The sequence below is a fragment of the Ambystoma mexicanum genome, chromosome 5p, assembly GCF_040938575.1.
Source record: "Ambystoma mexicanum isolate Mex_15411 chromosome 5p, UKY_AmexF1_1, whole genome shotgun sequence".
NCBI lineage: Eukaryota > Metazoa > Chordata > Amphibia > Caudata > Ambystomatidae > Ambystoma > Ambystoma mexicanum.
The window spans coordinates 1,145,186,913-1,145,212,690 of NC_090930.1; the positions used below are offsets into that span (position 1 = coordinate 1,145,186,913).

Consider the following 25,778-nt stretch of genomic DNA (forward strand, 5'->3'; position numbering starts at 1 on the left):
GATAGATATTAATGATGACCTTGGAGGAGTGGAAGGATGTCAAGAGGGCCTCCCAACGAGTGCCACCATTAATGGGAGAGGAAGAGATAGGAGAGAGAGCTAAGACCATATGAAGGGTCCATAGGTCTGGTGAAGGAACGACAAAGAGGATGTCAGTGAAAGTTTGTCTGGAGGAAGCACTGATGTGGGTATCAGCGATAGGTAGGCCAGGGTTGGAGACCAGGATGTAACTCTAACTTCTTCCTACCAGACTTGGTGAGAGGGATAGGATAGGAGATAGAGTAACAGTTAGTGAAGATGGAGGGCAGAGAGCACCATAGGGGGTGTGAAAGAGGTAGGTGGGAGGAGAAGGGTGTGTACGAAAGGGAGAGAGACAGCCCTGTGCCACAGCACTAAGAAAGCACAACACAACGGGGTAGTGGACCGGGGTCACAACCAGGAAGACACAGAAGGGGAACAAGTAACTCCCAATAGTGAACGGCACGCCTTGCGCAGTGTATCTAGGGTAGGAGAGAGCCTAATAGACCCAGTAACAAAAGATACCAGAAAACAAAACATCCAGATTCAACTTTCTTAGAAGGGGAAAAAAGGCAACTTCCTTTTAACACATCACAATAGGCTGCCAGCCAATACGCAAGCGCGGGATTGAGGGGGAAGGACACATCAGGGAAAAAACACGGACAATGGACGGGGAGCAAGTACAATGAGTTGCGTGGCAAGGATTAACCCTTTTCAAACAATTCCTCCTGGTGCTACGAGCACCAAGCCTCAAACACAAAGAGAACATGCTCTGGCTCAGGGATTATAAAATTATTGCATGAGGAGTCTCTGTGAAGGGGTCTCCCATTTCGCCTATCAAACATGCAGGAATGGGGTCAAAAGTATACATGTGGCTTCACAGGTTTAAATCATGGCGAGGTCCCATTTTATGTGGGGTGGTTTAAGTAGCTAAGCCATTTAGTATCTTTTGGGTTCACTGTAATGTCAGGTCTCTAAAGATTTCTCTTGCTGGAGTTATGTTCATGGAGCCCAGGAATGACATTTGGGTGTCAATTTTGATTCCCCATTTCCATAATTACAACTCTTATTGAGTCTATTTTCCTACAAAGGCTAGTGCTAGCGTGTCGCAGAATTCCACTAAACGCACATGCCCAGAATAAGTGAATACATTGGAATCTGACAGCCTGTTATTGTTGCCTGTATATATTTGTCTGTGCTGCTTTAAACAAGAGTACAAAAAATGAGACTGGGTTGATGCAGTGTTATCAATGCGTGAAAACGTAAATAGACTTTAAAGCACAAGCACTACTTGTGACAAAGCACTTGTACAAAACGTACAAATAGTAGAATTTCAAAATGCTTCAGGGTTGGGTCTCAGGCATTGGAGCGCATGAGCATCTCACCTTCCCCGCGTGGCAAGAATAGTTTAGAAATAGTCTGAATACAGGTTGCGACTGCCTGTATAGTTAAGTGTACAATATCTGTCAAAGCCTACAAGAGTCAGATCATTCTGCGAAAAACTAACAGAATATTGGATTTTCAGGGATCCTCAGGAAGTGGAATAGGTAGAGAACAATTAATATTCACACGGGCAAGCAAGTCCGCACCAGTGAGGAAGAATCAAATTCATCATGACGCATGTGAGTAAATGCAGTGTTGACAACGAGGCTGAACATCAGTAGAGGCTTTGGAGACACATCCTAAATGCATTTATTGGGAAAAAAGCGTTGTAAAGAGTTGCAAGGAGTCACTTACTTGCAGTGGGTGTTTTGGATAATGAAGCCATACATCCCTCAGGGTCTGCAAATATTAAGAGATTATTTTAATGCCTAGGAGTTTCGCAGCACATTCCAAGCATTGACTTAGTTATCAATGTATGAAAGAACAGTCCATTTCAGAGCCCGAAAACACACACATCAAGAGTAATGTGGCTTGCAAATGCACTCTGAAAATCGCATTCCCTTCCACACGAGGATGCGGTGCTCCACAACAAACTGCCATCACACACAAAACAACATATGCGGCAGCCGCAGTAATAAAACAGGCTATCTAGAATACTAAGAAACCAATGTGATTCTAAGTAAAAGGTAAACTTGCAGTGGTTGAAATGCAAATTACAGGTCTAGTTAAATGAGACATGCAGGTAGTCCATTAGTGCTGCAATTACTTTTAAGCTATTTCACTAATGAAATGATAATAGTTAAAAATATGTGTCTAATTTCATATAAGGTGGCAAGAGCATGCTAGTTTGTGCTTATGTATGTAAGCCATGCTCTTGCCGTGATGACTTCCAAAATGTATTACAATCGAGCACTTCAAGGCAATGACAATTCATCTCAAGGGATTCAAGGCATCCCCTGTGCATAACTCTGTTTACCTCATTTTATGGTACAGTGCAAGTATATGTAGATTGCATCAGTTATGAAAATATAGTAATAATCTGCGCAATATCTAAATAACCAAACTTGCAGTACTTCTATGAAGAAAAGCATGTCAAAGGGGATAGACTTCACAACAAATGTGTTGCACAGCGATGACCTACTTTGCCATATATTCACTTATTTTCCTCATTGTAAAGCATTTATGACCTACCTTATAGTTCAGGTTGGTACATTATTACACAGACATACCAGGATAAGTTTTAATTCCCATTAAAAAAGGCTGATCAAGTGCATGAAACTTTTAAAACAAGTTCAGGTTATTCCTATGAGTTTGGGCATGTTTTGCAATATCATCTGACATCATTAGCAATAATCACAGGGTATGAGTTATGGTTCATTTGTCAACCATTATTGGCTGAACCACTGATTCTTAGGTTTTGCACTAAATACACAACCTTTCATTGAATGATTATACATATAAAAACACACAGATACCCAACCCTCACGACACACACACACACACGAATGAGGTTAACATGTTACAACTGCCATGACAAAGGTTACAAGAAATCATAGTAACGCAATTAGGGGAAAAGGAGGGAGAATGTTCAGAAGATCAGATCTCAAGAAAGAACATTTTCAAAGACAGGTCTTTTGATTTTCTAATGTCTGACTCCCCCCCCCACATTCCTCATCTCTTATTTGTTTTTTAATCTCCTAAAGCAGTGACTGTACAAGAAGGTAGACATAATTTACAAAGAACCAATATCCATAGACAAACTGCTGAAGAATGAAGCAACCAAATTGAGCACCCACTCCTGTAAATTAACACTAATGGTAATGCTTTGAAAATGTGTAACCATTTCTGCTCCAGACAACATTTTGGCTTTACTAGTGCTAAGCAGTTAGTTATAAGAGTGGAAAATTCCCTGACACTCATATACACACTGGTCCAAGTTACGATTCATGACCAACTTAATGGAGAGTGACAAAACAAATAGGCAAGCTGAGGCCACAGATGGGAGCCTGTAGGAAGCTGACTATCTTGAAATACAGAATGCTAAATATACTGCATCATTTTGTCGATAAATCGTGGGAGATGTAAACCAGCTATTGAAGTAGACAAAACAAAATGTCAAACCTTAAAGTAACAGTTTGGCAAAGATTATGCAGCTACTTAGCAATTTATTGGTTCCAGCAAAAACTCAGATGTAAATAAAAATGGAGCATCTGCTCCAAGCATTGCTGGGTCACCTGTAAGAAATGCAACTAACCTACGCAATAAACTTAAACGCACTACTTCTATTTTTTTTAAAGCTTTGGTTTCCAAAATTGAAAGGCGAACCCCGGAAGCCTTGAATTACTGAAGGTGCTAGACTGGGTCCAGATCAAAAGATAGGGCTGCTTTCAGTTGGTGGTGTTTGCAGAGACATTAGACGGCCCTATTGGTTCTCAGCTCCATCCATTAAATGCACTGGATCTGTAATAGGTGAACACTTAAAATGCAACCGTTTCCTTTATCCATCTGTCAGGGCCATAGAACACACTGGCCTATAAGGAATACAAATGCTATGATTGATCTTGGTCAACTGCTCTAAGTATAAATGATTACATTTAAAGTATCTTTTAAAAGGTAGCCTCTTTTCAGGTTGTGGAGCACTGGAATTACCTTGTTAGGATATCCACTGGAACCCATAGTGCCTCAGTTGCATAATAGCAACAATTAATTTCCATTTCTCTGGTCTTCATTAGTCCATCATAGTAGCTCAAATACTTTATAAAATAGTTATAAAAATGTATCCGATTAATCCTGAAAAAACCTTAAAAGCCTTAGCAAAAATGAAGCGGATTGGGAGTCGCAACTGAATGTGACTTTTGATTGAAGAATACTTGAGTAAGAACAAATTAGTTACCTTTGATAATGTTTTTTCCAATTGATATGCCCTTCCTCCCAACGATTCCTCATCTCTGAAAGGTCTCCCCCAGGTACACACTGGACTGACTTTGCCCTCAGTCAACAGGGGGAGGGCTATTCCTCTATATATATATATGACATCAAAGGTACAAATATGGAGGCAAGAGCGCCCCGTTACCACAGTCCTGAAACCTTTTCAACACATTAAGAAATGGTTGACAGCCACAGGTCACAACCGATTAAAGTGGGCATATGAGCAATCTGTGAAAGTAAGGAGTTATCCATCAGAAACATACCAAAAGGTAAGACTTGTTATTGTAATCAATGCATTCCTTCCTCAGATTCCATGTCTTTCAAAGATTTTTAAAGCCATACAATACAGGCATGAAGGAAGCGAAGGACCAGCACCTGCAGTAGAAATATCCAGAGAACGCAACGACCAACGCTCGCATCCTCCCTGCGAATACTCATTAAACATCTGCAACGATGCCCAGTTTGCTGCTTGACATTTAACACTGGAACACAGTTCTGTACAGTAGAATTTGTGGCCAGAAATCTAGTGGAGTGAGCCCAAAGACCTGTCGATACTGTACATCTTTGCTAGACAAGGTATACTATTCTGAGATGTAGAGGACAACCCATTGGCACAGAGTCTGCTTGGTAACAAGCAGCAGTAAAGCTTGGTGTCCTTAATAGGGAAAGGTTCAAGGCCCTCTGTGGTCCACAATCCAACTAGTTGGCCAGACAATAAAAGCAGTACTCAGACGTGCAGTGAGGAAGAGAAAACACAGGCAAAAGGATGTTCTGGTAGAGGCGGAATTCAGCCACCACCACCATGGGGAGGAAAGGGGGCCCGATACTCAAATGAAGCATCTTCCTTGGAAAATAGAATTACAGGTGTTTCCCAGACAGAATTTATAAAAACATGGGAGCCTCCCTACTGAGAATAAGTAGACACATGATCTGTTCTATGGGATAGATCCCACGGAGGATGGTCTATAACCATGTTTTAGGTTGCTGTTCTTCACTGAAGGAGACACAGCAAGTTGCATATATGGTGTTCCACCTACAGGGGAAGCGCAGCTCTGAAATGCCAGACAATTCTTCTCTGAAAAAAGTACCACCAGTGCAAGCTTGACCTTGGAAAAAAAGAAAAAGGATTAACGCATACTGCTTGCAAATTACTAAAAGGACAATCACAAAACCTAGCCTTACAGACATAAGAATCCTGTGAGGAGACAAATCCTTTAACAATAAAAGACCCACCATCAGAAAAGTCAACACTAGTATTACATTATTTGACAGGATAAGGAAAGTATTAAGAGTAAAACAGTTGACCGGACACTACAGAAACAGAACCATGGATGTGATGGAAATGTTTGCCCCTGTTCGAACACAGTAGCTATGCAGCCACCTTGGTTCACACACTGGGGGTGACAATGGAGGAAAAAAGCAGACAAGCATTAATTGCCCCATAGACCTTACAACTTGAAGTAAGGAGAAGACCCCATTCCATCCATGAGAGTGGAGTCTCCTCCCTGCCAAATTACTGAGTTGGAGTGAATGGGAAAGCGCCTAGCAATGACCAGGGGAAACAGTGACTCAGAGGAAGAATTACGAAGGATCTCAGAGGAGGTGGCACTCAACTACAACATATTTAGAGATTGTTGATTACATTTCAGCAGCTTTATTTCGACCAAAAAGTCATAAAAGCGGTACACAAATAAATACATCAACATCATATTCACTTATAACACAAGTAACTTACAATCAAGAACAAATTCACCATGTCACATGGTAGAAGCAGTTTAAAAAGCAAGAAAATTCATCCTCATCAGAGCATTAGGTCAATCAATTGGTGATTATAAGTGGACAAGCTAATTACTTATCCTCTAATATAAATTTTCCCAGGCCAGCTCAAGTAGTTGCTGGTGGCAAAGATGGCCAAAGCATCTGAAGAATCTTAGTCATTGCTTCACTTAGTGTACTACAGCCGCGATTTAGAAATGAGAGTTTCAAAAAACGCTTCCTCAAGGGCTTAGTCCCCAGGCAGAGGAATAGACAATGTTGCAAAGTGTCGGCCGCCACACCGCAATGACTACATGTCGCAGAAACGGCATCATTCCATTTGTGCACGAGTGTGGCTGTGGGCAAAATGCTAATGCGGAGCTTTAGGTACACAGTCCTTTCCCACCTGGAGGTAACATAATACAGGTACTCTTCGCCACCGACCCTGTCTTAATAGCAAGGCATCAGGTCAGTTGCTCTGAGACCTGGACTTCACCAGGATATCACGCTGTGCCTTAGCCCCGCTGCGCTCTTGATCACTTAGACGCAGATGTTATATCAGAGGGGTTCGACCAGTACTCCAAGCCCAGCTGTCCCAAATAACTTTTCACGTGTGCGGCCCACTTCAGAGAGCTGCTCCCTTTCTCAGACAGGACATCCAAGGCCGCCTCTTTATATTCGCGCAGATGGTAATTCGACCAAAAATGGGCCCAATAGAGGACCGGGCGCAGTTTGCAAATCTTCTCGAACCCTTCTAGGCCAGTTTCTAGTAACACTGGGTTGTTCGGGGCAGTAAGGGGCAGTTCAAGGATATTTGTTTAAATGTACTCTCCGCCATTACAAGGGGCTGAATCTCCATTTGTCCACAAATTCCCCATACAATGCTGAACTTTATAAGCCTCCAGCGAGACCCGTACCGCCCCATTCCCATGCTCATTAGTAAATCTAGCAAGGGCCCCACTGTACCCAACCAGCGTTACCTTGGCCTTCTCAACCTGCATTTTCCAGCCACATGACGCCATGAAACTCACTGAGATAATCATATGACTGGACTTGCTCAATCGTACCGTCCTCCAAGGATAATGCTAGTACCCTCTGCTTCTTCCTGAAATTGGCAATGAAGATCATAGCCTTGGTTTTGCTAATATTCAGGGAGAGCCTGTTCCCCTTAGTAAAAGTCACAAAAATCTCCAGTTGCTTGCAGATGCCGACAGGTGTTAGGGACAGGAGTACTGCATCGTCAGCAACCAACAGTGCTGGCAGTTTATCGCCCGCTAGTGAAGGGGCATCAGTTTGGGCGGCCAAAAGCCTCTTCAGGACTTCATTGATAAAGATACAAAACAACTTAGGTGCCAACACACAACCCTGATGAACCCCCTTCTGGATGTCAATGCTGAGTGAGGTACTTCAATCAACGCCACAGCGGACCACCACAGAGTTCCCTGTGTAAAGTCTCTGGATAGCAGAGAGCAATGTGGCAGGGATACCAAGCTCCTCTAACATCTCCCAGAGATGTGCTCGGGGTACAGTGTCGAAGGCAGTTCGTAAGTCAACGAACAGTGCATATACATTTGTCTTTCTGAGTACATATACATTTGTCTTTCTGAGTACAGCGTACTTCTCACAGACCAGTCGGAGGCTTTGGTCGATGGTACTTCAAGCCCTCACAAAACCCTGCCTGGTGATGGTCTATTACCCCGTTATTCAGAGCCCAGTCATCCAGGTGAAACAGCAGGGCCCGGGCAAGCATCCCCCCTCCTCCCAGCATCTAAAAGGGAAATAGGTCTAACGTTAGCAGGGTGAACATGTGCACCCTTTTTATGAATTGGATCCATTTCTGCCGAGGTCCAAGACTCTGGGACCTGCATGCTAGACAGCACTACGTTGAATAGTTTGGTCAGATACAGTACCCAGACCACAGACAAAACAGCACATTCCCTGATGGTAGAAAGCTCCATCGAAGTCCCACCATCTGCCCGGTAGAAGTTAATGTAGTATTTTGCCAATACTGCTTCAGGGATCGAGCCATGAGACAGGCTTTGGCTCCCTCAGTGAGCAGATTGTTGATTACTCAAAGGAAGGAATCCCAGAGGCACCAGTTAAGGCTTCGGCCCCTTAACTAGAGATTTAAAGATAGCTATGAATGAGGTAAAGGCAAGGGTAAAGAGGCCCAGATTATTGAGAGAGTTGCCTGAGAAACATAGTCTTCGAAGTCTGAGTTTACAGAAAATCTTGCACTTAAAAAGATGACTTGTTAATTCCTGCACTAGTCTAAAAAGCATAAAAACCCTAATAAACAAATCACAAGCTCTATCAGTGTGTTTGGTGGCATTTCCCTAGTGATATTATGACAACCATGTTCTGTTAGACCACATGGGGGGTACTCAAGGACTTCTCAATCAGACAGAGGGGGCCACTCATCTATAAGCGACTACCCTAAAGTTGCGTGGAGGTATTACCCTCGATACCTCTAATAGGTCAAAAGGTTGTACTTTAAGTTGCACTGTGTACTAACAGATACAGCATTGGTGTGTCAATATCAATTAATAAGTCTGTTATAAGACAGTGGCCACTTCCAGGTTTGCTCGATTCCGCCAGCTCAGTCATTCTGCATGCTTGTTATTTGTTCGCACCAAGCGACTAGCCACCTGAAACATGTTAATCTGTATAACTATTACAATAGCTTCTGAGTAAGTTCCTATCACTGTGGGCATATGGCTCCCCACGCCGGTAGAAGCTTGCTTCTACACCGCTTTATGTGGCAAAAGCTTGCTGACATGTTTGCCAGCACAAATTCTCTTGAACTACAATGGAAATGACAACAGCTCCGAGGGAGAGAAAGGCAGCCTTCAGGTCTACTACCTTATGAGGGTGGGGGAGAGGGCACAAGCTGTGAACTCTAGCTGACCCATGATGGCACCCCAACCATAAAGGAGAAATCAGCGGATATTCAGATGGAATGAGTTACTTACCTGTAACTCCTGTTTTCCAGCATTGGTATCTTGCATGGTTTCACATGCTCATGAATTTTCCCTGTCGTCAGGCTGGGAATCCTCTGCAATATTAAAGCAGTTTCGCTTTAAAGCTAAAACTGCTTGTCTCTTCTATAACTTATTGCTGTCACTTTAGGTCATACTGCCCTAGCCAATGACACTTGTCCTCTTTAGCTCCACCCCTGGAGGCCAACTTCAGATGTAGTTGCGCACGTAACGTGGCAGTAGGAACCAAGAGCCATAGAGGGAAAAGAGGGAGGATTTGCAGCGAATCCATGTAATAGAACAATGCTGCAGAACAGGAGTTACAGATCAGTAACATATTCCTGCTCCAGCATTGGATCTTTAATGGATTTACATGCTCATGAACACGATTACATAGCAGTACACATTGTGAGGGGTCAGTAATGCGAGTTTTGCAACTAGGTTTAGTTTTCTCAAGGTTAGGACATTTTATTTTAAACAAAATTAGAAAAGAAACCTTAACTAAACCTACTCTGCCAGGGGATTCCCAACTAGTCTATGATCTAAGGGAAAACCTCCCAGCATACACAAAACTAACCCGCACACTAAACGACGGAAACCTTCAAAATAACATATCAAATTATCAAATAACCATTCTGTGGGATGACTTCTATTGGTCCTGGGCAGATCTTGAATGTCCCAAAGTCACTTTTCTTCCAAGGAAAAGAAAGTTTTAAATAAAGTCTTTAAAAGTTCCAAAGAAACTAAATTTCACACAAATACAAATCTACTGGTAACTGTTCCTTCTTAGCTTGATCACAATATTCCATTTCCAAGTTCCACAAAGAAGAAAACAGCACCAATGGTATTACTGGGTAAACTCCTTCCATGAAAGAATGGGTAAAACTTAAGACAAAAGTAGCACTTCTGCTTAACAACGTTTCTTCTTGTAACTCCTGCAGCATCTTTGAATACAGTTTGTAAGGATGATGCTTCTTAGGGATCACTCTTTCTCTAGCAACTCACTTCTGCCAATGATACTGTGAGACGAGCAGGCTCCCTTGCCCCACAGTTTACATCTGCTTCTACTACATTAAAATAATAACGTTCTGACAAAAGTATCGACAATCACAGTTCCACTTCAACACGACTCTTCAACCTCTACAGGCTGGAAAGGCACTCCTCTCTTTGCCTTCCCTTTCTGTCTTGGAGCTACCACAAAATATGTCTTTAGCTCCCAGACTGCTTCTTCTTGACTTGAACAGTCTCAGCTCTACAGATTTGAATGAGCTCTTTTTAACAAGTACCCAGCTCCTTTCCCCAGCTTCATATACACCTCTGTGTCCAGTAGTTAACGCAAAGTTGCATTGCCACTTTTCCAGCCTTGGATAACCATGTCACCTTTGTATCAGGTCTCTCTGGGCACAATAGCTTCAACAACTATGAAACAATGGTGTTCCATTTTTAATTGATCTGGCTTAATTTGAACAGGGTTTGGTCTACTGGCCCGGGTAATACTTGTTCTTCGTTTGACTTAACTTCTGCAACTGCTACATAAGACACTGGGAAACAGTTTAAAGCGTGCAACCTCTTTTGATGTTTAATGAACTTGTAATATTGCAGGAAAGTCAGCTTTTGCTTCATAAGGTTTACACGTGACCATTGGGCAACAGTTTCTATTTAACAATGGGGAAAAGAGAGGCTTTCTCTACATGCAGTTACTTTAGCTTCAATGATTTAAGCGCATGAAATTATCTCCTTGTAAAAATGACTTCCCACTGCTGCGAACAACTTCCCCCACTTTTATGAGAACGTAAGTATAATTTAAGCTGGCTACAGTTACTGGCAAGGTATTCAGGATGATTTGGAGTACGGAGAGTACTTTACTGACTCCACAATCAGACCGGCAGCGGGCTGCTTCTACTTCCCAACTTAATTTCTTCTGCTGCTACTGCTACAGGCTCTCTTGAGACCCCACGCCCCTCTGCTGCACGGGTGGCTCTGATCCGGCATCGTTAATGAAGAAGTGTTCCTTTCACCAGCTTCCCTCGGCTTATTTCTGCACATGGGACTTTGGTGGATGCGCAGATTCAGCTATGCATTTGCAGCAATTAGGCACACCTTGAAAGACTGCACGTTTCTCCCAGTCTCTTCCACTGTTGCCATAGCCAAGCAGGGTTTGTGAGCACAGGACCAACTCAGAGCATGCAGGTGAAATCTGCTCTTCCTCTGCTACGGCGTCCCTTCTGTGGTCACACTTCCTAGTTAACTGCCAGTCTCCTGCTCTGCTTCTTCTGCTACTACTTCTGCCAACTGTCCAGCTTCTCTCTTCCACTCCTTCCCTGCTGCAGCCTTTTATGCCACTCAGGTGGGTTAATTGGCTTCAGGTACAGGCCCTTAGAACTAATTGCCTGACCTTGCCAAAAGCTTTTAGACCTACCTGCCTGTCTGTCCTTGGCTCCTACATGCCTCTTCAGCCCTCCTCTTCAAAGTCCGGGGGATTCTGGGACATGTGGTCCACTTTAGAGACATTGTTTTCTTCTTTAAAAGGGTTAAAGATGATTTGTTCCTCCCTTGATGTTATTAGAAGAGGAGTTTTAGGGTTTAACCTTTTAAGAGACAGATGGGACAGGAAGTCACATGTTCATCATTCCTTTTGGTATACATTTGGCATTGTGGAGGATATGGGGATTTAAGGGTATACATGATTGGTTCTTTGGTTTCAACAGTATATTGAATCACTTCTTTCGAATTTGCCATTCCATCCTTAGTAGGAGGCTGAGACACAACAAAATGGCAATAAGCCAATTCCTAGTCTAAGTCTGTGGTAAGAGTATTCCTCTTCAAGGAGAAATACTGTGTCTCACCCTGCGAAATCACCCCACTACCCTAGGCCTCGTCTCCACCCAGGTGATCCTTCCGCAGTACACCACCCCCAGGATTAGGAAGTGTCTGCCCTCTCCTGGTCACCTGGAAGGAGACTTTAGGCAGGGTTTTAGTGGGGGATCCCCAGGATTCTCTACAATATACACAGCCACAGGGGGTGGCAAGGCTCAACAGAAGCAATAAGACTTACCCATGGAAAAAACTCACGTCAACAAAACGGGTTGTAAAACACTGCCTGGTTGACACGGGACTCTTGCCTGGAATCCCTGTCGACCCAGTAGAAATCTGGTGATGGTATGGATAGACCTCCATGTAGCAGCCCTGCAGATATCTAGCAGAGGAACACCAGACAGGAATGAGTGGGCTTTTGGCCTCCCTGGCAATGGTATGTTGGCTAGCCAATGCAATGCACTATACAGCTAGAGAGGCACCTGGAGATGGAAGCCTTTGACAGGGCCGTTCCTTGTCCCACAAGTCCAAATGTAACAAAAAGCTGAGAAGTCTTTCTAAAAGCTTTGGTGCGTGCCACAAAGCGTCAAGGCACATGACACGTCCAGGGAATGCAGACCTCTCTGCGGGTGAAGCCGGATTGGCGAAGAAAACTGGCAAGATTAAAGGCTCGTTCAAGCGAACGCCTGATGCGATCTTTGGCATGAAAGACGGATGTGTCCGTAGTACCACCTTGGATTGGTGAAAGTATGGATAGACTGGCTTGCATGAGTGAGCTTGTATCTGCCCAACATGCCTGGCAGAGGTGATAGCCACTAGAAAGGCAGTATTCCAGGACAAGAACTTCAACAATGCTCGCTGTCCCAACAAAGCCTCCAAAATATGGGTGGCATGGGAGGAGGGAGGGACCTGAAGTATATGGACTAGGGGGATATTACCCTGAACACTTATAAGGTGAACTGTGATCGTACTCCACGAAAATGGTGATGCAAGACAAATTACTAGTGTAAAACGGGCCAGCCCCATTGGATATAACTGCCTTGTCTCTTTCTTGTTCCTCCCTTTTTGGTTTTTGTTGTTTTGTTTATGTTGTAATGATAATAAAAAATGTTTTATCAAAAAAAAAAACAATGCTCGATGGATGGGCTGAAAAGGGGGACACAGTCTTGACAGGACCACGATTAGCTCCCAAGCAGGGGCTGGTGCCTTGACAGGAGGGAGTGCTCTGAACAGGCCTCCAACTCCTTCACAAGCTTGTGAGACCACATGGATGGAGAGCTTGCCAGGAGCCTGAGTATACTCAGAAATAGCTGCCAGGTGTACCTTGATAGATGCATGGGCATGTCCCGATTTGCCAAGCGAGAGCAGGTATGGGAGAAGCTGCAGAGCTGTGATGTACAGCAGAGGGATTTCCTAGGAATGGCACAAAACAGTAAAGCGTTTCCAGTTGTGCTTGTAGGAGGAAAGCGTAGATGGAGCTCTAGCCTCGGCCAGAATGTCCTTGCATTTGGAAGGCCGCACGCAGTGTCCAAATTCTAGGGTTGCAGGAGCCAGGTTGCAAGACTCAGAGACGCTGGGTCTGGTGCAGAATCAACTCTCCTTCTCTGGAAAACATGTCTGGAAGAGGAGGCAGTTTGATGCCACTGACAGATGGAAAAAATCTGAGTACCAGATCTGCCTGGGCCAAGCCAGAGCAATGAGGATTATGCTGCAATGGTAATGTCTGAGTGTACTTAGTACACATACAAGCAGGGGGGTAGGAGGGAAAGCATAAAGGAACAGACCCCTCCACCCCCAAAGGAATGACAAGGTATCCCCCAGACTCCTCGCCTGGGGATCTGCTGGCAAACTTGTGGGCATTGACCGCGGCGGCAAAGATAGATGTGAGGGTGACCCAACTTGCTGAAGAGAACAGACACTCGAGACTGATGAAGTTCTGTCTCGTGCAGGACCGCAGCTCCCAGCTGAGCGAGTCTGCGATGGTGTTGTGAATGACAAAGGTGAAACAGGATCAGAAACATCTGCTGAGCTATGGCCCTGTTCCAAAGTTCTTGCGCCTCCCGCAAGAGAATTGGAGAGCTGTCCTGCCTTGCTTCCTGATGAAGACCATGGTGGTCATGTCTGTGAAGATGCGGACCACCTTCCCTTGAAGCTGAGGCCTGAATGACTTCAGAGCCCAGAACACTGCTGGCCATTCCATGATGTTGATGTATAAGTCCTTCTCCTCCGGGAGCCAGAGACCTCTGGCATAAAGCTGGCCCGAGTGGGCGCTCCAACCTTCCAGAGAGGCGTTGGTAGTGACTGTCACCTGATGAGCTGGGGGCTGAAAAGGAGCACCTTGTGAGAGGTGCGGACAAATGGCCCACCAATGGAGGGCTTGGTGGAATGTCTGATTGAGGGTGATCTTGTCATTCCAGGAGTCTAAGATCTGCTTCCTCTGGTGTCCAAGAACTGTTGCAGTCTCTACCTCTTCGGTCTCCAAAACATCCGTGAAGACCTGCTCTCTAACCTTGATGCTAATCACCCCTCTGTCCTCATCTTAGTTGGATCTCTCTTCTCCCTTTGACACGGTCAACCATGCCATCCTACTCAACCGGCTCTGTGATAACCTGGGATATCACTGATCAGGATCTAGCCTGGCTGACCTCTTTCCTCTCGGACCGACCCTCCCAGGTCCAACTTGAGTCCTTCCTCTCCTTTCTCTCACTCTCTACCTGTGGTGTTACCCCAGGGTCTAACCTTTCTCCCTGGCTGTTCAACCAATACCTAGCACCTCTCGCCCACTGCATTGCTGCTCTCTGCTCCAACTTTCAGTGCTATACGGATGACACTCAGCTCGCTTTCAGGCTCCCCTATATCGCCTCTTCTCCCTCTCTCATTCCAGATGGTCTGTCTGCAATCCAGGAGTGGTGTGCCACCATTGGTCTCTGCCTTAATGCCAGTAAGACTGATCCTCATTGGCACACCTGCACCTTCCTTTCCTGTCACTCTCTGGCCGGCTTCCCTTGGCCCTCTTCCTGCTCCCACCTGTGAGGCTAAGAACCTCGGGGTCATCTTTGAGTCCACACTCTCCTTCTCTCCTCATATCTCTGGCATCTCTAAGAAGTCAAATTACCAACTACACCTCCTCAGAGGTATTCTTCCTTTCCTCACCTTCCCCCAGAAGCTCACTGTCTCCAGAGCTCTGGTTCTCTCTAGGCTGGACTACTGCAACAGCCTCTTTTTTTTTTAAAAAAAAATGGTTTTATTGGTTTTGGAAGAACAAAACAAAAATAAAATAATAAAGAACAAAGAAACAAAAATTCACATTATGTAGTACACCACCTTTGGCACATAATAGCTTGATTGAAACAGAACATATTACTTCATTTATTAGTTTGGCAGTAGTCCCATACTTCTGGGTGTATTACATCGACGGTTAGTTTTTTCCCACTCCCACCCCCCTCCCCTTCTTGGATTAGCATACATCCTGTGAACGTTCACGTAGTGTAAGAGCTACAAAGGCACAGTCAACATGGTTGCATTGTCTGGTGGTTCTCTCGTCACTTAATTTGAGTATCTTTCCACATTGATATTATTGGATTTTGCATCTTATATCAGGAGCCTGTGTACTCCCCTGGTTGGGAGTCAGAGGTTGTTGTGAGTTATTTATTCTTGAAGTCCATCCATAAGGCTTCGCATTTGGCCGCTGTATCATGCAGGGAGGCGGTGATTGTTTCCATCGAATAGATGTTAGAGGCCAAGTTGATCCATTTGTTCTTTCCTGGAACTGTTGAGGATTTCCATTTGATCACTAATAGGGCCCGTGCCGCCAACAATAGGTGGGGGATTAAGCCTTTCACTCTGGTCCAGTCATCTTCGTCTCTTTCTAGGCCAAATAGTATTAGATAAGGGTCAGGATCCCTTTGAATCCCGTCCACTTCCTTGATCCATCCCAGGACTCGTCCCAGAACACTTTGATGCGCGGGCAACCCCACCACATGTGCCAATAATTGGCTATTTTGCCACATTTTCTCCAACTTTCCCGGCTTGTTGTTTGAGACATTTTGGAGAGCCTGAGGGGGTCATATTGCCACCTGTGTAAGAGTTTAACGGCGTGGAGTTTGTATTGGCTGGATATGGAGGTCTTGGACACAGCTTTGCACATTATTTCCCGTTGATCAGGGAGTATCTCTTCTCCAATGTCTCTTTCCGATCTAGCTCTCCATGGATCCCTCTCCTGCCGCTATCAGCTCCTGGTACATTGCAGATATGAGGCCTTTCATTTCGGATCTGGAGTCCAAGAGTTTCTCAAATGGGGCAAGGTCTCTCTTAAATTTGTCTCTCCATTCGGGCTTCATTAGTACACCTTTTAGTTGGATAAACTGGAACGTGGATCGATTGCCTATACCCAGGGTTTCCGTCAGATCTGGCAGTGTAATAAACAAATCTTTTAACAGCCTCTTTTTTAATCTGCCTGTCTCTACTCTCTGTCCTCTACAACTCATCCAGAACAGGACTGCGAGACTTGTCTTTGGCCTCAAGCCCAGTTATCATATCTCTCCAGCCCTGAAATATATACTATAATGTCAACATTTCAAGGAGGAACTATTTCCATAGGGCACCAGGGTACTATATTTCTTTATTGACCTTCCAGGAAGCATGTCAGCAGTATATTGTAGATCTAGTGCTAGGTTGTGGTTTTTTTTTTTACAACAAAGGAATCATAAAATGATATCCTCTGTGGACCAATGTTGTCCTACAGTGTGTGGAGGGAGTGCCGGCGAGTCACAAAAGTGTGGTTCCTTTTTCTTTCCTTTCTTGTATATTAGGGGCCCAATATAAGCTCCTTCATTCTTTTATGGTTATTTATATTGATGATTGGCTGCTAAACCCACAACGCTTACTTTTCAAATGTTTAACAAAATCTTAGAAAATCAGAGGAGCACCGCTCATGGGACACCGGTTGCTCCATGTGTAATACATGTGCTGGCGATTCCATAGCTATGGAGTCGTTGGCACTGTGGGATCATGCAGGGAGCTATTGCACCCCTTGGTGGCAAATAGATTTATGAAAAGCAGCTGGGGAATTGAACTAAGGTGAGTACACAATTCATTAGAAGTCTTCTTTCATAAAACATCTTGTATGGAGAAACGTGTATTGAATGTTTTGCATGTGTAACAGTGTATCTGAATCAACTGAACGCCAGCCTAAGAGTTGGCTTAGATTGCTCGGACCACGTCCCCTCTGCGTGAGCCAATGGAAGCCCTGTACCCCATCTATCTTCTCTTGCCTCTTCTACTGCTCCTCCTTACTCTTTGGACTACCTACTTCTAATCTCGCCCCCTCAAATCTATCTACCATTCTGCCGTCCGTACCCTCTGTCTCCTTACCTCCCGTGACTCCATCTCTGCTTCCCTTTCCTCCCTTGGCTGGCTTCCCTTTCACTCCCAACTTAAATTTAATTTTCTCTGCTTAGTCTTTAAATCTCTCCATGGTCTTGCTCCCCCTTATCTCTCCTCCCTCCTCTCTTTCTACACTCCCTCCCGCTCCCTTTGTTCTGCCGATCACTTCCTTCTCACTGTTCCTCCATCCCTTTAAACCCCCTCCTGTTTCCGCTCCTTCCAGCACCTAGCCCCCCCTGCACTGGAACTCCCTACCTCTCTCAATCAGCTCTATTCCTACCTTCTTCTCATTCCGCACTTCCCTTAAATCTCTCCTTCTCCATTCCCCGCCATGAAACCCCTTTCTTGCTCCCCCTCCTTCCTTTATCTTTTTCCACTTGATCCTCTCCCTCCCCCACCACCCCACTCTCACCCTTTTTCCCCTCCCGTTTCCCTCCTCCTCCTCACCCCTCCCTCTCTCTCTCCCTCCCTCCCTCTTCCTCCCTCTCAGTCCTACTGCACTACTCTCCCTCTTCCCTTCAGTTTAATTGCTCTTCTTACTGTTTTACTGGACGGATTCATAATTCTAATTTGCTTCTACTGTTATAATGTTATATGTATCAAGTTGTTAAAATGTTCTGCGTTTTGGAGTAAAGCGCTATATAAACAAAATAAATACAATACAAAGTAGCAGCAGGATGCAAATTAAAACACTGTTAACCTGTTATTAAAAGTAAATATTGTCTTGAGGAAAAACCTGTGCCACTTAATGTTCACATTGGAAACCTTCCCATTCTTAATGCTGAATCCAACACTTTTGCAATCAGTAGTCATGGGGGTCCTTCATTTGGAAAGCAACTATACCCAGGCTATCTGCCATAATATTTGAAGCAACTAAAGGTGCTAAACTACATTATTTGCTTGACCTTTGGCCTAAAGAGCTTGAACCCCATCTTCCCAGTCCTGAAGTCCTTGCAGAGGATGTGAACAGGCATAATTTTCAAAGCATTTTGCTTGACACAAAGCTTTTTATCAGAGATTTACCCCAATACTTTCCCAACTACCAACCAAATGATATGCCAAAAATGCGCCTTCCAAAAGCCAAAGTATACGCAATCTGAGGGCAGATCCATCCATTATTACTGTACATCGTTCAGAAACTATTTTGAACTCCAATCTTGAATTAAACTAGACTAATTGGAGATCAGATAGGCATGGAAGCCCAACATGTACTGCTCACCTATCTGACCATTAAGGCTTCACCTTTCACCCCACCCTCAACTAATCAAACCACCAGGTCAGAATCAGCATTGCAGCAGCAAATGGGCTACACAAATAATCAGAAATACCATCACAATAGTCCAATGCAAATATGAAGAATCCATTAGATGTGTTTGGTAGTATACAAACCATTTAACATACTGACACTTAGACGACACTGAAATCAGAAACTAACGGAGCGGGTGATTATACAAATTGAGTGTGGTTTGAGCTACCAAACACTGGAGCAAACATTCAAAAAACAACCTGGCAAAAAAGCCTAGAACCTAGGATCAATGGCTGAAAGCACACAAAAACATTGCCTAAAGAATCAAGAGACTAAACTCTGAAAAGAGAATTAATATACCCTATCAATAAAGGAGTCATTTTAAAGTAAATATACAAACCTCGTCATTGAAGAGCAATCGTCCAAATAACTTCCTTGCTTCAAGTAAACTCCCTTCCAGGTACACAGCACCTAGGAAAGAAACAAATGTATACATATTTGAATTTCGATTAAAATACATGTAATGCAATAAACCTAACACCCATATTCTGAGGAGTACAATAATACCCTCTTCTAACTATTCTCTACTGGGTGCTTGCCCATTCTGCCTTGCGGGGTAAGAGAAATAGGTAATACAACATCTCATTTCAGAAAGTTTTGCTCATGATATAAGACAATATTTTAATTTTAGCATTGGTATTAAAGAACAGGCAGAATATAGCACCCTGAATGTGAGAAGCAAATAGTTTTATATATATATCTCCCCTGAGAAGATATATTATGTTTAAGTACAGGTAAGCAAATATAGTAAGTATTAAAGAAATTAATACATTTTGGGAAAAACAACATTAAGCCAATACCTCAAAGAAAATAAAATACCACAAGGTCTCAGAATCCTGATTCTACCTGACTGAGGACCCTGATGATATTGATTTAATCAGTGAATGGGAAACTAATCTTACTACCAGTTCTAATAACATGCTGAAATTATTAGTGGAGCATGATACTCGTGAACATGCCTGTGTAGTATCAGACATTGAAAAAAGTCAAAGAAGAAATCAATCTATATGATGCTCCGGCAGCAACTGTTGATAAAAACTTTCAAACCTTATATAATATACTTTGCAAACACCAGGATGAAGTAATATTAAGAAAGTCCAGAAAGTTTTCGAGAGATGACAGACTATTGGGACAATAGGATCTATACATATCAACCTAAGTATGATCAAGTCTCCAGATCAAGATCCAGTAGCATTGCTTCCACACCTCAAAGTTCAGATATTGACAGTGAATCTGAGAATCAGACCCTCAGTAACTCCGAAACTGGGACTGTAGAATCAGCCCCTTCAACAAGTACCGCAAACACAGATTCGAATGAAGATTCATCTAACCAAGGAGAATCATCAGGAGCCAATCCTTTTTTAGATCAGATTCGGAGGTACAAGAAAGGCAACCGCCTCGCCCTCAAAAAAGTTGGTTTTCAAACCCCAATTGTTACCAATACCTCAACCCCAAGTACTCAACAAGGGGGACAAGGGGTGGCAAGCACAGGAGGCGTCAACGCCGCGCAAGTCCAACGAAGATTCACCAGAGCCTCATATCAGCAGCACCTTCTGAACCCGAATCGTTGAATCTAATTTATGATCTTAGGAATTATCAACTCTTGTGATGAGAAATCTGTGTTGAATAAAGGTCTATCATTTGCACCTACTGGTTTCAACAATTATGTGGATATACAGATGGAATTATTTAAATTCATACGCAAGCTCAAGCTAAAGAAGTTCTTTGCTACACAAGTCAAGACATTCAAACCCAAAGTCTCAATACCTTCACTTTCTCGTATCAGTTTACAAACTATAGTTAACACACATTTTGATGTCACTTGAGGACTATCATGAAGCAGAGCCAAGTATTATGAATGTACTCAGTGACCTAGATATAGTCCAACAAAACTTGAAGATTAAACAACTTAGTATAAAGTCCAAATTTACTCCATCGTTTCCAGAAGATAATATCATTGACACTTTCCATCGGGCTGTTACCATGGATATACACAGGTTAGCCGATACCTTGCGTTCTAAACACTCTAGGATGAAGTACAATATAAATAAAAGTGAACACTTGGCCTTACAAGGATTGGCCAATAACTGTGATTTAATCATTAAGGAAGCTGATAAAGGGGGCAATGTAGATGTAATGGATAAGTCAGATTATATTAACAAGGGGTTGTGTCATTTAAACACAACGGGATGTTATCAAAAACCTATAACCAATCTCCTCAACCAAATTAGACTGCCACTTTGTAAATTGATACAACATTGGCATGTCAAGAGAGTATTATCGGACACAGTAAAATAATATCTTATTGAAGATGGACCAACTATGCCGACGATATATTTTTTGCCCAAAATCCATGAGCCCTTGGATAACATTCCCAAAGGCAGGCCGATTGTGAGTGGCAAGGGCAGCATATTGGAAACTATCTCCATCTATATTAATGAATGTTTGTTACCATTGGTCCTTGCCACCCCTACTTATATCAGAGATACCATGCATGTATTAGAAATTTCAGACAAGTTACCGGTCCAAGCCAATCTTCTATTGGTAACACTTGATGTTAAGTCTCTATATACGTCAATCAACCATTTAAAAGTAATACAGAGTGTGGATTACATTTTTCGCCAATCATCAGCCTCCTACTAAGAACACATTGAAATGCTTAAATATCTTTTTATGTTTACATTACAAAACAATGTGTTTCTGTTTAATTGTGCGTATTATAAGCAATTGATTGGTATTGCTATGCCTTTACCTCAGCACTAGCCAATATATTTATGCATCACTTTGAACAGAACTTTGCTTTAATTGACACACCATTCAAATCTTTCATTCATCTCTGGAAGAGATGATGTGATTTTAATTTGGTCAGGAGATAAGATCAATTTATTGCAATTTGTTAATTATTTGAATTCCAATCAATGGGGATTTCAATTTACTTCCACATATAGCCACAACAGTATAAACTTTTTAGATTTGACCATTCTACTTTTAGAACAAGGTTTTGTTACCAAAACCTTTTGCAAAAGCATGTCAGTAAATGCCTTACTACATGCGAGCAGCTGTCATCAAAAACAAGTTAAATCCACCATTCCTAAGGGGGAACTCATTAGAGCGCAACGTAATTGCTCTAGCACAGCAGACTTCAAGATTGAAAGTAATCGTATTAAAGATAAGTTCCTAGAAAGAGGCTATGAGGAGGGCAACTTACAACGACATGAACAAGCTGTAAGCTCCATCAAGAGAGTTGATTTCCTTACACCCAAAATAAGTCAAGATAAAATGCAAGCAAGGAAAATTTGCTTGATCACTCGCTATAATGCGGACAGTCATAAAGTGTATTCCATCATCAAAAAACATTGGCATTTGTTATACCTCGATAATGATGTCAAAAACTGGATAGATCGGGAACCCAGCTTTACTTTCAGTAAAGGGGCCACTTTGAAAAATATTCTATTCCCGTCATTTATGAAAAACGCACCAGTGACGAAATCTTGGCTACATTCAGCTCAAAATAATGTTTTTCATAAATGTGCGAAATGTTCTGTGTGTCAATATGCCTTGGAAACACAATCAGTAGTTTTTGACAAATTGGGGGTACATGAGGGAGATCATGTCATTTATCAACTGTAACTCAAAGTGTGTTTATTGCATTATATGTGTATGTGGTTTGAAATACAAAGGAAGCATGATCAGACCCCTCAAGATCAGAATTATAGAGCATCTCTCAACTATTGCTAGCCAGGACCTCGAAATATCCCCTGGCTAACCACTGGCAAACCTGCCACCAAATGGACAATAAATTGGACATCAGGTTCGTGGGTTTAACCAAAGCAACATTATCACTGCGAGGTGGTACTCTAATCAAGAAATTGCACAGATTGGAAGCTAAACTTAAATGTAAATACCGCACAGTGCATTCTGGCCTGAATTCAGATCATGAATTTGCTGTGTTCTTATGAATTAGTTGCCGCAAAATGCACCTATTGTTATTTAACATGTTACAAGATTGGTTGTGTGTCTTTGGTCATTAATTGCAGAAAATGTGTTAATTTCTTTACAAGGGTTCAAATGTGCTGCTGGATTATGGGTTCTCAATCGGGGTTCCCGACGCATTTGTTGTTGTTCGGAATGCCGCCGCCATCAAGGTCTTTTTCACACCAGCGATTATATTTAGACACAATCATGCGATCAGCTCAACCAGGCGGACACGCCAAATTCAAATATCAGAATTGTAGTTCGTAAAATGTCATTCACGAGTTCACAAACATGTAGGGACTTTTTCACGTAATGTATTGAGAATTGCCCGGAACATGATTTAGGGAACTCATGCATATGGTACAATACAGGATTTACATCGTAATCACAGTTTGGTCAACATACCGGATTTGAAAGAAATAACACTTAATACTTCCAAGATTTCGGTAGTTGCCGGCCATCACGTTAGTTGGATCACACGGTCTAGATAGTTAGCATATATATGGACTAGTACGCCCGTGCAGAGTTTAGAATTGGAATCTCAGAACGAAATAGTTCAGACACAGTCCCTTAGTTGGGAAGTATAACCAGACAAGCAATTAGGTAATTTTAAGAGCTTGTTTCTATAATCCAATAACGCAAATTGAGACCTTTTGTGTTCCGCTTTTCTCTGCGCATTGAAACAGTGACTTTGATGTTATTGCATTAACTGGGACCTGGATGTAAACACTTTGTGAGGACTATTTAGTGGATTTCCGCAACTGCAAGGGAATAGAGGTATGTGCAGTTTATCACGAATTACAAACACACGTATAATTGCGAGAGCTAGTTTGTGATAATTAACATGATAAATACAATATAAAATCATTGTTTCTCTGGTTTATTACAGTTGTCAATCATCCAATGGGATACCAGATGGCAAAATTGTCATTGTGGGACGATCAATCGTACGCTTTACTAGTTACTAAGACAAGGTACATTTTATTTGCCAATTAATTTAATAGGATGTAGCATGAGCTGGTGCCTCATAGTGTACAGTTCCATGACAGAATCGCAACAGTATACCTATTTGGTTTAAATTGCTGCATACACTAATGGCGCAGTGTGGCTCTTTTTGTATCAATTACTCTAATTGGAGTACTCAGGCCTAGTACCCGGTCTTTACAGTCACCCAAAGCCTTTGTTACGTACTATCCGTACTGTAAGCACAGTGGCCACCTAACGACTCTTTGGCCACCTGAGGTTTTGAAGCAAATATAGTAGTGTGATGCATACTTAAGGGCAGTACAGATCAATATTTTAAAAACAAAATTATTCATAAGAGTTTCAATTATACATTTTCTTATGAGATAAACATACAGATGTCATTGTGTCTTAAGTTGCTGTTTCCATAGGAAGAGCACTTTTTGGGCGGCTTATAACTCCGCTCCCCTTGGACGAATCCTTACCAAAATCAGTATATGGGCCACTCTGAATTTTACCCCAAAGTTTGGTAAGGATTCGTCCAGGGGGGGGCAAAGTTATAGGGGGGTCCCAAAAGTTCTTTTTTCCCCATAGACTGAATGGGGCAAAAACTTTGCGCACTGCTACAGGGCAAACCACTGGACAGAATTTCATCAATCTTGCGGCTGGGGCTTGTTCCCCAAAGCGTGCTTTTGTAAATTTTGTGAGAAATCATAGTGTACTTTCCTTTAAAACGATCAAAAAGTAGCAGTCTAAGAATGAGTGATATCTATGTCCGCTTCGCAGTCTCACTTTCCTTTTCGCTCAGTGGAGAAGATTTCTATTGGCTAATCTATGGCATGCTGTACGTCAAGATGTAGCGCTTTCACCGATTGGTTCTGCCACAGCGTCAAGTGCGTAGCATTCTTTTGATATGGCCGCCATGGTCATTTAGTTTGTGTTGAACGCCGAAATTCCCGCAAACATACCTTCATGAAACACTGTGTCGAAAGGTAAGCATTAGTTATATGTGGTAGTACAAAGTGAAACAGTGCTTTATTCTTGTTACCAATATTGTCCCGTACAGTGAAAATGGTAGGCAACGAACGACAAGCACTTACTGCGTCTAAGTAAGAAGCCACCACCAAAAAGTAGTGCGGTTAGACTCGCGTCCTATGTTTTGGAATCTGAGGCAGCCACCTGCACGGATTCGTCAAAACACGGCACGTCTGCACGTGGTCGGGAGTAACGGTTCTCATTATTGACTGCTGATATGTTGTTGCAAAATGAGAATGTATTTGCGTTCGGAGTGAAGGTCAGTTCATTTCATTTAATTTTTTCAGTAGGCGCTCAGTATGGGCGCACATATAGCAAACCTCATAAGGGTCAATTGTTTTTCGACCTTGACGTACACGGAACAGAGACAGAAAGAATGTATTTATTTATTTTAGCATTTGTAAAGCACACTACAGCCCACAGGCAACGAGGCACTATAAGGACACTTTAAGAAGGCTTGCTTGAGGGTTTCAGTAAGCAGACCCAAAGAGTAAATTTAACTACATTTGCATGGTTACAGAGGATACACATAGGACGTTACAGTAGGGTACTAATAATCTAGGCTAGGTAACAGGAGGCAACAAAGATATTCTCCTATACAAGGTGCAACAGTAGAAGTGCAAAACCTAGAATGACAGGGTCTTAAATGAAGAGGTTGTTTTTTAAAGCCTTGCGGAATGCCGTGTGTGAGTCGATTGATCTAATCTGAGCGGGGAGGTTGTTCCATAAGGTTGCCACCATAGTAGGGAAGCTGGTGCCTCATGCGCGCACTCTGCGTGTGTGCGGGACAGTGATGCAGTTGGGATAGGCTGCCCTTGAGGGTCTGGCGACTGTTTGTCTGGTTATCCTTTCAGTCAGATAAGGAGGGGCTTGGTCGTGAAGACACTTATGTGTAAGGGCGAGGGTTTTGAAGACCACCTTTTCCTTGATGGGAAGCCAGTGTACCTGCCTTCTGATCCCTGAGACGTGGTCCTTGCGAGAGGTGCCTGTGGCAGCTCTTAAGGCATTATTTTGGGCAATCTGAAGTTTGGCGAGGTTTTTTTGGGAGGTTCCAATGAACAGAGCATTGCAATAGTGCAGTCTGGAGCCGATGATGGCCCTGGCAATTGAGATGCAGTTTTGGCGTGAAAGGAAGGGCCTGATGGCATTGATGAGTTTGGAGTGATATGCTGCGGATGAGGCGATGGCATTTACCTGTCTGTCCATAGTGAGGCTGGGCTCTAAATATACACCCAATG

General features: G+C 43.0%; 1 protein-coding gene across 2 annotated transcripts in view; it reads right to left on the reverse strand.

The window, feature by feature from the left end:
* DROSHA (drosha ribonuclease III) overlaps positions 1-25,778 on the reverse strand; it is a 1,388,683-nt gene that overhangs the window by 215,255 nt on the left and 1,147,650 nt on the right. For both annotated transcript variants that reach the window (XM_069613610.1, XM_069613611.1), the window contains exons 23-24: positions 18,908-18,978; positions 1,756-1,800 (exon numbers count right to left, since the gene is read on the reverse strand). In XM_069613610.1, coding sequence (XP_069469711.1) covers positions 1,756-1,800; positions 18,908-18,978 — 116 coding nt within the window. The remainder of the gene's footprint in view (positions 1-1,755; positions 1,801-18,907; positions 18,979-25,778) is intronic.